This window comes from Natrix helvetica, assembly GCF_964273705.1.
Source record: "Natrix helvetica genome assembly, chromosome: 7".
In the NCBI taxonomy this organism is placed as follows: domain Eukaryota; kingdom Metazoa; phylum Chordata; class Lepidosauria; order Squamata; family Natricidae; genus Natrix; species Natrix helvetica.
Window position 1 is genome coordinate 66,492,741 of NC_138558.1, and position 16,764 is coordinate 66,509,504.

Genomic DNA, 16,764 nt, shown 5'->3' on the forward strand with positions numbered 1-16,764 from the left:
ATTACGTTTGGTATGGACATTTTCAACAAGGCTTTGATTATTTTTAAGGACAAATGTATGGCTTCTGGGGGCACAGGGAAAACAATTCTAACTAATTTAATTGTTACCAAAATCAGGGCTTTTTCTGTCTAATACAGGATTAGGATAAATAAATACCCGGGCAATGCCGGGTTATCACATAGTATTTAATAAAAACAGTCAATAAAACCATTTATGATAACACCAAACTATTAGAGTACATGAAATACAATAAAGTTTGTTTTAATAAGCAGTTCAAAGGACAACTTAATCTTAATGGGACAGTTTATACTTGGCTATGACAAAATCCTTGAGAGAACTTGGCTGGTATGTTATGAATGGTGGGTTCTACTGTCTTCTTAAAGCATCATATGGCACCCCAGAATTGGTCAGGAATGGCTCTTAAGCATCTTTCTGGAGATGTAAAGTCTTAATGGGATACCACCACATTCTTGATTCAGCGGCTGTTTCCCATGAGATAGTCAAAATACATAAAATCACATTTGCTATATAAATGTTTACTTACTCATACTGCTCCAGACTGTTGGACTTCTTTCCTGTTACGTAATTGCTTGGAATATATCCTTGGTTTCTAGAGTGATAAAAAGGAACAATACAGGTAAGGTAAAGGTAAAGGTTCCCCTCGCACATATGTGCTAGTCTTTCCCGATTCTAGGGGGCGGTGCTCATCTCTGTTTCAAAGCCGAAGAGCCAGTGCTGTCTGAAGACCTCTCCGTGATCATGTGGCCAACATGACTAAATGCCGAAGGCGCATGGAACGTTGTTACCTTCCCATCAAAGGTGGTTCCTATTTTTTTACTTGCATTTTTACGTGCTTTCGAACTGCTAAGTTGGCAGAAGCTGGGACAAGTAACGGGAGCTCACTCCATTAGGAGGCGCTAGGGATTCAAACCGCCGAACTGCCGACCTTTCTGATTGACAAGCTCAGCATCTTAGCCACTGAGCCACCGTGTCCCTTAACAATACAGGTAGTCCTTGACTTATAACAATTCTTTTAGTGACTGTTCAGATTTACAAAGGCACTGAAAAAACTGACTTATGATGGTTTTTCATACCTATGACCATTGCGGCATCCCCATGGTTACGTGATCAAAATTCAGATGCTTGGCAACTGACTCATATTTATGATGGTTGCAGTGTCCTGGGGTCACATGATCCCCTTTTGTGACCCTCTGACAAACAACATCAATGGAGAAGCCAGATTCACTTACCCACCATATTACTAACTTAACTGCAGTGATCCACTTAACAACGGTAGTGCGAAAGGTCATAAAATGAGGCAAAACTCACTTAACAAATGAATTACTAACAGAAATTCTGGGCTCAATTGTGGTTGTAAGTCAAGGACTACCAGTGTACTAAAAATGCATTATAAAATTTATTTTAATAAGGTAAGAAATGTTTCAATTCCACATATAAATCATCTAGGACACTAAAAGCCACATAGACTGTTAGATACTTGTTCTAACTCCAGTGGTTTCCACCAAGGTCCTCTGTTCCAGCGGGAACAGAGGTTTAATCCTATTGGTCGAAGGGTTTGACAGCTCCCTATAAAAGGGCTGCTGTCAGACTCAACCTTCGCTGGATTGTTCTCACTTGTTGTACTTAATAAAGAGCTGTTGTTACCGTTAAGCCTGTGTGTGCCTGTCCATTACCCAATCTAACACTGGCGACGAGGATGGGATTGGAAGGCAACTAGGCGAACCAAAACAGCGTAGCAATCCAGCAAGTACATCCAGCCCAGAGCTTAGCGCGGCTTCAAGTAGCTATTTTTGAGCGGCAAACTCAAAACCCTCTCTGAACACAAAATGGCCATGCACGCCCCACCGACACCATATGACCCAGTCACCAAGCACTGGGACTCGTACATATTACGATTTGACTACTTCTTTGAGGCAAACTACCTCATGGGCCTTTCTGAAGGCCCCAAGAAGAACATGTTCCTCAGATACTGTGGCTGGGAAGTGTTTGAGACGGCAAAAGTCCTCTCTGAGCCGACACTGCTGCAATCAGTCGCCTGGTCCGTGCTCCAGCAAACGCTGAGGATCCATTATGCCCCCAAGCTGTCCAAGCACATTCGCCAGCATGAGTTTAACATCAGGAACCAGAAAGAGGGCGAGTCAATAAAGGAGTACGTTGCGGCGCTTCGCAATTCCGAGACCTGGACGAGTTGATTCTGGACCGCATAATTTGCAGCGTGTGGGACATTAATCTACAGAGGAGGTTACTTGCCACGGCTGACCTCACTCTGCAAATTGCCTTGGATGAAGCCAGGGCATCAGAATCGGCCGCTAAGTCTGCAGAAACCCTGCAGCGCCAGGGTGCTTCACAGGACGCATGGAAGAGTGCGTGCTCACATTGCAAGGCTGCAGAGGCCGAGAGCTCAGAAGGTGAAGAAGATGACAGCTGCCGCATGCGCAGTAGCCACGCCCAGCCGAAGCGCAAATTAAAACCGCGTCTCCCACCTTGTGCTAGCTGTGGAGGAAACCATGCCAGATCGTTTTGCCATCTCCGCGATGCTATCTGCCAGCGCTGCGAGTGAAAGGGGCACATCAGCAAGGTTTGCCAAAGCAAGCTTCCCCCAATGACCTGGAAGCCACAAAGTGGACCTAACCGCCAGCAGAAACCCGACCAAGAGGCATGACGGCTACCACCACGGCGCTCAGAGGGCAACAACAGAGTCACCCATCATATCTCAATTGGCAAAAGCCCGCACAAGGCGGTCAAAGAAGCTGAAGGTCACAGTCCTCATCATGCAAGATGGAGATCGACACCGGGTCATCACTGATCATCATGCCATGGTCTACCCTGAAGCAGGCTATCCCTAGCCTGAAGAAACAACATTGTGATTACCAGGGGAACCGAGTCCCCATCATGGGCCAAGGCACCTTCCGGGTGAAGTTCAACAACTTCAGCAGCCAGCTCCCAGAGACAGTGGTCAGCAGATACCTGTGGAGCCTCCTGGAGCTTGACTGGTTCAAAGCCCTGGGGCTGGAAGTGACCGGCGTCAACAAGAGCACCGACGAACTACTCGCAGACCCTACCCCCGAGGCGCCAGTTTTTTGCATTGACTGTTTAGAGACTGGTTCCGTCTCGCTTAGTGACGTTGCCCGCCACTCTGCCAGAGACTCATGATCAAACAGGTTTTGAACTGGGTGTGGAGGGGGTGGCCCAAGGGGCCTGTTGGGTCTGATTTCAAAATGTATTATCATAAGAGAAATGACCTGTCTGTTGTTAAAGGCTGTTTACTGTCGGGAGACCGGGTCGTTGTTCCACCCAAACTGCGCATTGCAGTATTAGAGGCTTTACATGTAGGGCATCCTGGAATTGTCAGGATGAAGTCTTTAGCTAGGAGTTACATATGGTGGCCTAACATGGACAGGAAGATCGAAGAATAGGTGGCTACCTGCACACTGTGCCAGGAGTCCAGACCAGCTCCCCCAGAGGCACCCGCTAAGGAGTGGGAGTGACCTCAAGCACCATGGTCTAGGGTGCACATTGACTTTGCTGGCCCAGTTCACGGCCAGACATTTCCCATAGTTGTGGACGCCTACTCGAAATGGTTAGAGATAGTCCTGATGACCTCCACTATGGCAGAGGAGGTCATCAAGATGCTACAGAGACTTTTCTCCATGCACGGCCTGCCCGACGTTTTGGTCTCTGACAATGGGCCCCAATTCATGGCCATGCAATTTGAGACCTTCCTAGCAGCTCAGGGAATCAGGCATGCTCTGGTCGCTCCATTCCATCTGGCCTCCAATGGTCAGGCAGAGAGAATGGTGAGATCTGCAAAAGAGGCCCTCTCTAGGATGGGCCCGGGAGATTGGCAAACACGGGTTGACCACTATTTGCCAATTCAACACATCATGCCAAGTGCCACTACAGAGAGAAGCCCCTCCAAGCTTCTCATGGGTCGGCGGCTAAGGTCCCACTTAGACCGGCTACACCCAAAGTATTCTGCCGCATCGCCCCCCGACTCCACAAGCAAAATTCGGAACTTTAGGTAGGGGATTCAGTTTATGCCCACAACTACGCTGGGGAACTGTGGATTCCTGCCACAGTGATAGGCATCACCAGCCCTCGCTCTTACCTCCTAGAGCTCGAGGATGTAGGAATTGGAGAAGGCATATTGACCAACTCCGTGGTCGCCTCTCCAACTCCACTCTTAAACAACCAGAGGTAACTTCTGCATGAGTTAGCCCAAGCCCTACCCAAATAGAGCAAACACACACTCCTTCCACAGCCAGCTCAAGCCCGAGGGTACAGGAAACTTATCTGGTTATGTTGCAGGCCTGCAGCAAGCTCCGAGCGAACCGGCTCTAGAAGCTCCAGCCGTGGCCTGTGAAAGGTTCCAGGAGCTTCCACCAAATGGAGCTGTGGAGCAAACAGGTTCATCCGACCTATCCAAGGAAACCCCTCCTATTGAACGGCGCAGGTCAGGCAGAATTACCCAAAGGTCCGCGTGACTACGTAACAAGTAGGATTGTTCCATCCAAGAGGGGAGGGGTGTTAGATACTTGTTCTAACTACAGTGGTTTCCACCAAGGTCCTCTGTTCCGGTGGGAACAGAGGTTTAATCCTATTGTACGAAGGGTCTGACAGTTCCCTATAAAAGGGCTGCTGTCAACCTTCGCTGGATTGTTCTCACTTGTTGTACTTAATAAAGAGCTGTTGTTACTGTTAAGCCTGTGTGTGCCTATCCATTACCCAGTCTAAAATAGACAAAAAAAATGTATTAACAGATTTCTTCCAATTATTAACTGAAGGTATCAAAGCGCATGATGCTTTTTGTTCAACCATTTTAAAATTCAGGCAGTGAGAAAAATCAAGATCGGTCTGGCTCTCAAATAATGAGATTTGCCTGAGATACAATTGCCATTTTTAAACATCTGTGAACTTTGACTACTCTCTCTCTCTCTCTCCCCCTCTCTCTCCCCCCCCGCACCCCCCCCAAATTAAAAACACATAAGACTTCAGCTGTCAGTCTTCCCTGAGTTTTTGCACCACCCGAGATTGGGTCGACGCTTGGGCATCAGGACCTCGGACAGCAACGAAAGTTTGGGGGAGCTGGTAGAATTGTTAAAGAGGATTCAGGTTAATGACAGGGTTCCAAGTAATACCCACAATGAAAGAAGACTCGGAAGCTTGAGTTTCCTCATAGTTCCATTTATGCATATTGTATATAACTGCGATGGTAAACCTATGGCATGCGTGCCACAGGTGGCACGTGGACCCCCTCTTTGTGGGCACACGAGCTGTCACCCCAGCTCAGCACCATCACACATGTGTACGTGCCTCCCACTGTCCAGCTGATTGTTGGGTCTCTGCTACGCAAGAGGGAGATGTGTGCATATGTGCGGGGAGGGGTCATTCGCACATGTGTGGGGGAAGGGCAGAGTGTGGTGGTCTCCGTGGCCCATTTTTGGTCCCAGGGGGCCTCAGGGAGGCCTGCTAGGACAAAAATGGGCCATGGGGGAGGGGTTGTGCACACATGTGTGGGGGTTGGGAGAGCAGGGGGGATTGCATTTGTATGCACAGGGGGGCGGGGCACACAGGAGGGATTGCCCAAGCATTGCATTACGGGTGTGGGCACACACGCTCATTATCACAGCACACATGGGCTTTCGGCAAAAAGGTTAGCCATCACTGGTATATAATATGTATTATATTTCTGCTGTACTTAAATTACATTAAACTAGATAATTGCATTCCTTACCCATATTTATCTTTTGCTTTCCACCAATGGATGTCATTTTTTTCAATTACAATATATTCTTGACCTCTTTCTAATCTCAAATCATGAAGCTCCGTGGGCTCAAAGTCATACATGGCTATTACCACTTCTTCTTCCTCCGATTCTTCCTCTTCTGGAGGAACAGGAGGTGGGGGTCTTCTCTGAAACTTAAAAAGTTATGATCTGTTATTGATTGAAATATTCTAATAATTCTAATTAGCAAGATAATTATTTGGGATGTCTCTATTTTCCAACTGGTTATTCTCAATGAAGCAGAATAAAATACTTTACACCAAATTACACTCTAGGAGGGCAATTAAAATGTATGCAAGAAACTTATGCATCTAAATTATCCTATTTGTGTTTTCGTGGAACTAATGATGAGCAAACTTTAACAAACTTGACACAGAAATTAAAAATGCGCTTGTTTTTTTGATGAAGGAAACAGCTAAAAGGTAATGCAGTATAGAAATTACAGCTGCAAATTAATTCTGGATCCAGAACCCTTCATTTTAAAAACAAATACAGGATTCTGAAAAAGACACAGATGTCTTACATGCTTCCAGGAAACTATCATAAAGGTAACACATATTTGGTTTTACATATCCTAACAGCAGCCAGGATTATATATGCACACAATGCTGGAAAAACCTAGAAACCCCTAAAGATGATATTATAATCCAAAAAAAAAAATCTGGAATGTGTAGAAATGTATAGGTTAACACTAAAAATCAACGGAAAAGAATGTTTATTTTATAACATGGGAACTATTCTACAAATGGTTAAATGAAGATATTGAGATTAGAGGAGTGGATTAATGTGAAATATGGATTACATGAGAAAGAAAAATCGATGAGTAAATATTCTGATGGTTATATAATTGATACTATAATGGAAGATAGTATGCATTGTAATAATGATTGCTATTATTGCATATTTGTTTATATATGTGTTGTAGTCTGCCAGTGGAGCTGGCAGCAGAGACGGACAGTGAGGAGGTTGGGGAGGAGCATGGGCCAATCCTGGAGGCTGGGAAAGGCTCGAACGAGGGCTCTACATCTGAGGCAGAGATGGGGCCAAGGCCATCTAGCAATGATCAGGTGCCTATGGAGCTAGACAGCAGTGAGGCAGAAGAACAGTTGGAGCCTGTTACCCGTTGTGCACATGCTCAGAGCTGCCAGAAGATAAGAACAACTCAGAAATCAGGGTCAACTTGGAAGTAAACTCACCGGTGGAAGATGATTTGCTCCTCCCATAGGAAATAAAAGAGGAGCAAAAGGGGAGGGGGCTTTTGCAGGAAACAATTCATTTGTTCGGTCGTTAGATTCGTTTCAGAAGTGTGAAGATCTGTCCGTGAATCTCAGAGACTCTGTGCCCAGCCTTTCCTTGCACAGCACTTCATTTGGAAAATATTTACATGGCAGCTTTCCAAGATAGTTAAGGTCTGTAGTCATAATTACTACTTTGAAAGGCCTTGCTGAATGTGAATGAAAGGAATTCACATGCATTTAATAATAAAAGGGGTTTTGTCAGGACCAGGACTCTGCCTCGTGCTTTTTGGGGAAGCCTGGGTCAGAACAATATATAATTATAATGACTATGGTGATGTTTGTATGTAAACACCTTGGACACCTAGAGAACACACTGTTCAACATAGAAATGGAATGTGTGATATAAAACAATAACAAGAAAAAAGGAAACAAAAAGAAACACAAACTAGCTTTAATTATTAATATGTCTTCAACATATTAAGGTTATTTATATATTAATTCTTCCATGATGCAGATATGCCCCAAAATGAATCTACTCTTCTCTAGTATGTATGTATGTATGTATGTGTATGTGTGTGTGTATGTATGTTCTATGCATATATGTGTGTGTGTGTGTGTGTGTGCGCGCACGTATATATATATGTGTGTGCATATGTATGTATGTATGTATGTATGTGTGTTTTTATCGATAGATAGATAGATAGATAGATAGATAGAGACAGAGATAGAGACAGATACAGAGATATAGAGACAGAGACAGAGATAGAGATAGAGACAGAGAGAGATAGAGACAGAGATAGAGATAGAGAAAGAGATATAATAGATAGAGATAGAGATAGGGATGATAGAGATAGAGAGATAGAGTTGATAGAGATAGAGATAGAGATAGAGACAGATGATAGAGATATATAGATAGACAGAGATGATAGAGATATATAGTATATAGATAGATAGATAGATAGATAGATAGATAGATAGATAGATAGATAGATAGACAGAGAGAGAGAGAGAGAGAGAGAGAGAGAGAGAGAGAGAGAGAGAGAGAGAGAGAGAGAGAGAGAGAATAGATATAGATATATTGCCTGGAATTTAGTAGTTCATATTCTCAGAAAGGCAGGCTTGAAAATTTTATTCAGATCTGTTATATATTTATTATATACATATACATGCATGCTATTTGTATCAGCTATTTAAAAATGACATGGCACAACCCAACCCCACTCCAAATTTCTTTGAGAGAAATTTGGTAATCTTTATCCTGTAAGAACGGAGTACAATAACTACAAATTTCATTCGTTTTGGAGGGAAATGGGGAGGGCGCGTTGATATCCTCATTAGAATCAATGAGACTACACCGATATTGCATTTTATGGACTGAAGGAACGGATTATTAATCTTCCATTTAGTAGTCTATCCCTGAGTGAAACTTGCTGACATATACCCGTATGCCTGTGAGTAATGGTGACTAGTACAGGTATCATAGTTAGAGGCTTGTCCAGCTTAGGGTATTCAATTATTAGGGTGTAACTACATGTTACTGCTAGTTCCTAAACTTGTTTTTCTGGCGCTAACATGAATGAATGAGAAAAAGCAAGCAAGAAGGTGGGATGTAGGAATCTACACACACATATGCAAATTTATTCTCTGTGAAGCTTAATTTCCAGTCAGGCAGCCTGCAGGAGAATAGTGGAGAACTGCTAAAGATTAATTAGGGAGCAAAAACTACAGGGAGACACTAATAAGTAGGGAGGGAAAACCTTTAATATTTTCCTTCCTGAGGTCAGAGGTGGATTTCTATCGGTTTGCCCCGGATCAGGCAAACTGGTAGTGGCAGTGGCAGGAGGCTCCATCCGGACGCTTCTGTGCATGCGCAGAAGTGACGGGTGCGCACGCACAAGTGAACTGGTAGTAAAATAAATTGAAACCCACCACTGGCTGAGGTGACTCCAAATTAAGTAGTTTGATGTTGCAAAGAAATGCCACAGCATACTCTTTAGAAGACTATGCGTTTAATTCGGGTTTTTGAAAAATGGTGAGTAGATGTCAATGAACAGAACAATGGAAACAAATCTTTTAGTGCCATTTTTGTTCTTTTGCACACATAAATTGGTTCAAACAAATAGCTCTTCCTTAAAATCCCCAAGTTTATAAAGAGAAAAGTTAAAATATGAGCCTCTCTTCCATAGCTATTTATCTGCCTATCTATCCATCCAAACTTTCTGCAGTATATAACAATATGCAATAAAAAATCCACAGCAATTACCTAAAAACCGTCAATCAAAACCAGAAATAACAATACAAACGTTAATTTATCAATCGTTATCATCTCAATCAAGTAATATCTCAATCATCTTTGAGAGAAATTAAATTTTTAGCAGTTTACGGAAGATGAATGGTAAACTTTTGAGGTGGTCCCATTATGATTAGCATCCTGTTGTCTGTGATCTTTTGTCTGTAATGTCCCTATTTTTTTTTTACAGTTTTAAAATGTTTTTGTAATAATTATGATAAGTGATTTTATGTATTTATCCACTGTTTTAGTTTTGTTCTTTTTGTTCTTCCACCCAGAGTGATTTTTGGTGGGATGGGTAAAAATAAAACAAAATAAATAAAATTAAATTAAAATAAAATATGCAGGGGACATATCTGAGGTCCATAGGCAGCCTATCCCCCAACATGGAAACAAGTGGTTAAAAAAGTACTCAGCCTCCTTCCCATCATGCACTGTCATTAGAGAAGACCTACTAGTCCATTCAGAATGCATACAATGCAATCTTTTGAATTATGTATGACTTAAGTAGCTACACATTTTGAAGATAATGATTTAGACACGTATGAAATTGGTGGGAAAAATTGTAGTTACAATAATAGTTAAAAGTTCCATTTTGCAGAAGAATAAATTAAACTTTAATTTTTAAACAGCTATCAATTTAATTTAGCCATTATTTAGTGTATAACTTTATCAGAATTCCCAAACTAAATCCCAAATTAAATGCAATTTCCCCCCTTATTTTTGTTTATTGTGCTGAACTTTATTCTTACCTTATGTTTATCTGTCATTGTTGAAGGTAGAGCTTTAATTCCTTTAAAAAAAGCAAGAGAAAATAAAACTGTATAAGTTGACACATATCCATAGAAAGGTTATTTAATATTTTAAAATGCCTTTTATTGAACAGCTGTTTTCAATTTTTGCTAGTAACCTCTCTGTTTCTGTTAATTTTAAAATAATGGCTATATTATATGGTTTATTATTATCCTAAAACTAATATTCTGGGAAGTACTTCAGGACAGAAAATAATGAAATTGAATGAATTCCTGAGTAACGTGATGCCATATGAAGTGCTTGCTTATTCTGGTGTTATACTTTATTATCAATATTAAAATTCAATCATCAATCTGCTGTGATACTGGTGTAAATATATCCATAAAGATAAAGAAAGAAGAAATGAATATATATATATATATATATATATATATATATATATATATATATATATATATGTGTGTGTGTGTGTGTGTGTGTGTGTGTGTGTGTGTGTGTGTGTGTGTGTGTGTGTGTCTGTGTGTGTGTCTGTGTGTCTGTGTGTAGTAATTGTACTGATAAATAAATAAAGGGAGACTACGATAGATCTATTTCGAGCTAATTAGCTCTCATCAGCTAGCCATACCCTTACTGGGATTAGAACCCGGGCTGTATATATCTTATCTTATATCTTCTAATCCCAGTAAGGGTATGGCTAGCTGATGAGAGCTAATTAGCTCGAAATAGATCTATCCTAGTCTCCCTTTATTTATTTATCAGTACAAATACAACATATACACACACACACACACACACATACATACAAGAGAGGGAGGAAAAGAGGGAGGGAGAGAGAGAAGGAGGGAGGGAAGGAAGGAAAGAAGGAAGGAAGGAAGGAAGGAAGGAATCAATCAATTTTAAACAAATATTAAATACCATAAATTAAAATAAAAATGGACAATTTACCATTAAATAAAACAAAAGGGAAAAAAACTATACAAGAAAATACATAAAAAAGAACCAGCAGCTATTGCATATCCTGAATTCAATATTTGACAAATTCAAATAATAAATAAATAAATAATAAATGCATTCATTCATTCATTCATTCATTCATTCATTCATTCATTCATTCATTCATTCATCGGATCTTATTTTTAAAAGAATTCTAAGTGTTCAATGTTGATCAAGAATGTTCAGGATTTTTTTTTTCTGAAGGAGAAGATAATGTGTCGTTTTCCAATTAGCTAAATACCTACCATAATTTTCTCATAAATTGCAGGTCAATAATTAACATGAAGTTAATGTGCCCGCAGCAGTGTGCAGTACACCAATTAAACTATTTGATGGATCAGGTAACAGCACCCATACTCTTTAGCAAAGGTTTTAAAAAGGTGCATTTATGAAGACACAGACAGACCTTGCTAAGGTAGCAAGGCACTTACCATTTTCAAAGAGATTGTACTTTTCACAACCTGGTGCCAGTTTTTCAGTCTGCCGGCAACATTGATAAATTCCATCTGTCCAGAATTTAGGATGATACTTAACCATTATATTTTTATTACTCTTTATTTCTAAAAACAGAAAGCAAAAGTTAGAAACTGTCACATTTTAAATTATGATGTCCCATTTAGTAGTACTGTACTAGTAAATATTTGAACCCAAAGAAGCTTACATGGTAGCTCAACTTGCAACAATCCAAATATCCTCAATAACAACAGGAATAAATTGAGATTATTTACATATTCACATTAAGAGCCAAGAAATTTAAAGTGTCAAACTGAGAAAGTCCAGTTTTCTTTTGGAAAAAACACCATGACCTGGCTGATTGAGGATCTCCTTAGACATATCATAGAAAAATTCATCAGAATGGCTGAGACTTCTGTTTATATTTTAAGAGAGAGTTCAGGCAGCCAAGAAGTTTTTTTTATTTCTACTTAATTATGAAATATAAGTGGGGCTTAGGCTCGTGCTGAGCTCTTTGAAAAGAAATATCTTCTGCAATAATTATATGCCCATCACATGGGGGAGGTTTAAAATGTTTTTTTTTAAGTAGGAAAGATCATAGTTATAAGGTAAATGTATTCTCCAGCTGATAGCATTACAGATTTTTTTCAGGGAAACGCTAACAATCTGTACTCCGGCTAGCATTCATTGTTTGTATGACTAGATAAATACCACATTTCCCACCTACGAATCTGGGGCAGATAGGTAGGTAGGTAGGTAGGTAGGTAGGTAGGTAGGTAGGTAGATAGATAGATGATAGATGATAGATGATAGATAGATAGATAGATAGATAGATGATAGACAGACAGACCAATAGAGAGATAGAGAGATGAGAGAGAGAGAAAGAGAGAGATGAGAAAATAGATAGATAGATAGATAAATAGATAGATAGATGATAGATAGATAGATAGATAGATAGATCCCAAGGTCGGTTGGGAGACCGTGGCTGCTGGTTACGCCCGGTCGCTTGTACCAACCCCTGCAGCCTAGGTGGACAGGTGCTACAGAGCCAGGGCCTGCGGCTGATGCTTTGCAACGCAAGGTCTGTCATCAACAAGGCCCCCCTCATTAATGAGTTGATCTCAGAGGGGGAGCTAGACCTTGCAGGGATAACGGAGACCTGGTTGGGCCACGAAGGTGGTTTACCCCTCGTGGAAATGTGCCCACCGGGTTTTCGAGCATTCCATCAGCCTCGGGCCCTGGGTAAGGGTGGTGGGGTGGCGGTGGTTATGCGGGAATGTTTAGAGCCGAGGGAGTTCACTGTTCCTCAGATACCCGGGTGTGAGTCCCTTGGTGTGAGTTGGGGCCCAGGGAGGCAGTGGGGCTTGCTGATTGTATACTTGGCTCCTCGCTATGCATCAGCAGCCCTGCCCGAGCTCCTCGAGCTAATCTCAGCGACGGCAGTTGAGACTCCCAGACTTCTGGTCATGGGGGACTTCAACTTGCCGTCAACGGGAGCGGCTTCCGAGGTGGCTCGGGAGTTCATGGCTTCCATGACGGCCATGGACCTGACCCAATTAGTGCAGGGCCCCACTCACGAAGGGGGCCACACACTGGACCTCATTTTTGTATCTGAACAGTGGACGAGTGATCTGGGAATAGGGGATTTAGTTATCACGCCCCTGTCATGGTCAGACCACTCATCCCTCCGGCTGGACTTCCCTGGCGCTATCCCCCACCGCGAGGAGGCGGAACCAGACTCTATAAACTGGTACCGCCCCAGGCACCTGATGGAATCTGATAGATTCCTGACGGAGCTTGGGCCAATACCTGTAGCCTTGTCCCGCTCCCGTTCCGAGGACCTAGTGACTGCCTGGAATAGGGCGACGACTGGGGCCTTGGACCGGGTTGCGCCGTTGCGACCTCTCCTGCGGCATCGACCCACCCGGGCTCCTTGGTTCACTGAGGAGCTCAGGGTGATGAAGCGCCACAGGAGACGTCTAGAGAGCAGGTGGAGATCCTCGCGCTCCGAATCTGACCGAACACAGGTAAGAGCCTATTTGCGGACTTACCTTGTGGCAATAAGAGCGGCCAAACGTAGACATTGTGCTGCTCTTATTGCGTCCGCGGATAACCGCCCTGCCGCCCTGTTTAGGGTGACTCGCTCCTTCTTATCGCAGGGGGCGCGGGAGACACCCTTACAGGGTAGAGCAGAGGAGTTTGGGGAATATCTTCAGGACAAAATCGATCAGATCCGGAGCGGGTGGACCTCCGTCAGTGGACCAGACGAGCCGCCAACAGCGAGTCTTGAGGGACCATTCTGGGAGGAGTTTGACTCTGTTGCCCCCGAGGATTTGGACAGGCTGCGTGGACGGCTGCGACCCACCACTTGTTTAACGGACCCGTGCCCCTCCTGGCTGGTACTGGCAGCCTGGGAGGTGACACGAGGCTGGCTCCTGGGCCTGGTGAGCGCCTCACTGAGTGAGGGATACTTACCAACCGCCTTGAAAGAGGCGGTGGTGAGACCCTTGCTCAAGAGGCCTGCGCTCGACCCAATGGAGCTAGCTAACTATCGTCCAGTCTCCAACCTCCCCTTTCTGGCGAAGGTTGTCGAGAATGTGGTGGCGCAGCAGCTCCCGCGACACCTAGACGAATCCGACTATCTAGACCCACGCCAGTCCGGCTTCCGACCCGGGCACAGCACTGAGACAGCCTTGGTCGCGTTGGTCGATGATCTCTGGAGGGCCAGAGATAGGGGTTGCTCCTCTATCCTGGTCCTATTAGACCTCTCGCCGGCTTTTGATACCATCGACCATGGTATCCTATTGCGCCGGTTGGAGGGGATGGGAGTCGGAGGCACCGTTTTGCGGTGGTTCGGCTCCTACCTCTCCGACCGGAAGCAATGTGTGTTGACAGGGGGGCAGAGATCGTCCCTGAGGCCACTCACTTGTGGGGTGCCACAGGGGTCGGTCCTCTCGCCTCTCCTGTTCAACGCATATGTGAAGCCGCTGGGTGAGATCATCCGTGGTTTTGGGGTTGAGTACCATCTTTACGCTGATGATACTCAGCTGTATATTTCAACCCCAAACCACCCCAACGAGGCTGTCGAAGTGATGTCCCGGTGTTTGGAAGCCGTCGGGGTCTGGATGGGGGACAACAGACTTAAACTCAACCCCTCCAAGACCGAGTGGCTGTGGTTACCGGCGCCTCGGTTCAGCCAGCTGACTCCATCGCTGGCCATAGGGGGCGAACAATTGTCCCCTGTGGAGCGGGCGCGCAATTTGGGCGTCCTCCTTGATGCCCGGCTGTCAATGGAGGACCATGTGGCAGCCGTGGCAAGGGGGGCGTTCCACCAGGTTCGCCTGGTGCGCCAATTGCGCCCCCTACTGGACCGGAGTGCCCTGCGCACGGTCACTCATGCGCTGGTGACGTCTCGCCTGGACTACTGCAATGCTCTCTACATGGGGCTTCCCTTGGGACGCGTCCGGAGACTGCAGCTAGTTCAGAACGCAGCCGCGCGGGTTATTATGGGAAGTACACGTTACTCCCACGTAACACCTCTCCTGCGCGAGCTGCACTGGCTACCTGTGGCCTTTCGGGTGCGTTTCAAGGTATTGATCACCATCTTTAAAGCGCTCCATGGCAGTGGACCTAGTTACCTGCAGGATCGCATCCTACCACACACGTCCCTGCGACCTATCCGCTCACACAGAGAGGGGCTCCTCCTGGTGCCGTCTGCTAGTCAATGCCAGCGGGCGACACCTAGGAGTAGATCCTTCTCTGTGATGGGCCCAACCCTCTGGAATGACCTCCCCCCTGACATTCGAACTACCACCGACCTCCGTTCCTTCCGGCAAAAGTTAAAGACTCACCTATTTCAATCAGCTGGCCTGGCACTTTCTTAGTTCTACCTCCCGGGGATTTATTCATTTTAATTGGGTTTGGGGTTTTAAAAAGTTTTTAATACACTATATACTATATTTAATATTTATTATTCTATGTACAGTCTTGCAACCTCCTCCACCTACGTATTTAATTATTTAACTGTTTTGTATGTATTTTATAACGTATTTTAGTGACTGTACACCGCCCCGAGTCCCTTTCGGGAGAGGGGGCGGTCTATAAATATGAATAATAAATAAATAAATAAATAAGATAGATAGATAGATATAGATATATAGATTGATTCCCTTCTGATAGTTCTTTCCTTGTTTTTCCTCCCAGTACATATTTTTTTCATCCAAAGCAACAAGCAAATAATAAAAGTAAGCTTATATCCAGCAACAATACCCTTAATATTTGATTAATCAATAACATTTGGCTTTCTTAGGTCGTTGGAATGGACTCAATAGATGGATGAAAGAGCCAAATCTAGTCTAAACATTTGATGGATTGTGTGATCAACCATAATAATAAGATTCGTCGCACCGTCACCCAGATGTTCAGACTGGATTTGGCATTTTTGTCCACCTATCGAATCCTTCCCAAGGATCTGGAATAGGCAGATGCTGTTTATTTTATTTACATGCTGCCTGACTACAAACAACATTTAGGTAGTCACAAATAACAACATTAAGAATGAAAAAAAGAAAACAACAGAGAAAAATGAAGAGTAAAGATGGCAAGGAATTGTTTCCTGACTTAAAAAAAACATTAAACTAATAAATAGACAAATGTAGGGGAAATTGTTTGTTAAATTTCCTTCACACTCTTCACTTAGAGATATATGTTTTCAAGAACTGCAATTACCTTCTTTTAAATTTCTTACCCACTGATCCCTACTATAGGCAGTGGGGGCAAAAATATAAAGGGTACTATGATCGTAGACAACCTGCAAGAAAGAAAAAACCAAATATTACTACTACAGACATTTTGCCTCTGCAGATATTATAACTAATTGTTCCTCAATTATTACAATTAATTATTCCTCAATAATTGCTAAATTAATACATAATATAAGCAATGTACTGAATGAGGGCTTATACAAATGAAGCTATTTATGGCTGTTTTTAAAATGTTATTAGCTTCCTTGAAGGGTTTGCAGGGCGGAAAGTTTTACAACAAAAGGACAAATATGTAGCAATAGCACTTAGACTTACATGCCACTTCACAGTGCTTTACAGCCTTCTCTTAGCAGTTTATAGAGTCAGCATATTGCCTCCAACAATCAGGGTCCTCATTTTACCAATCTCGGAAGGAGGGAAAGCTGAGTCAACCTTGAGCTGGTGAGAATCGAATTGCCAAACTGCAGG

The 16,764-nt window shown here is 43.4% G+C and overlaps 1 protein-coding gene across 1 annotated transcript in view; it reads right to left on the reverse strand.

Annotated features, from left to right (window-relative positions):
* The window catches only part of TEC (tec protein tyrosine kinase), a 97,891-nt gene that overhangs the window by 24,236 nt on the left and 56,891 nt on the right, over positions 1-16,764 (reverse strand). Inside the window, exons 4-8 of the mRNA XM_081958907.1 lie at positions 16,262-16,343; positions 11,512-11,640; positions 10,087-10,127; positions 5,756-5,940; positions 545-610 (exon numbers count right to left, since the gene is read on the reverse strand). Of these exons, the coding sequence (XP_081815033.1) occupies positions 545-610; positions 5,756-5,940; positions 10,087-10,127; positions 11,512-11,640; positions 16,262-16,343 (503 nt within the window). The remainder of the gene's footprint in view (positions 1-544; positions 611-5,755; positions 5,941-10,086; positions 10,128-11,511; positions 11,641-16,261; positions 16,344-16,764) is intronic.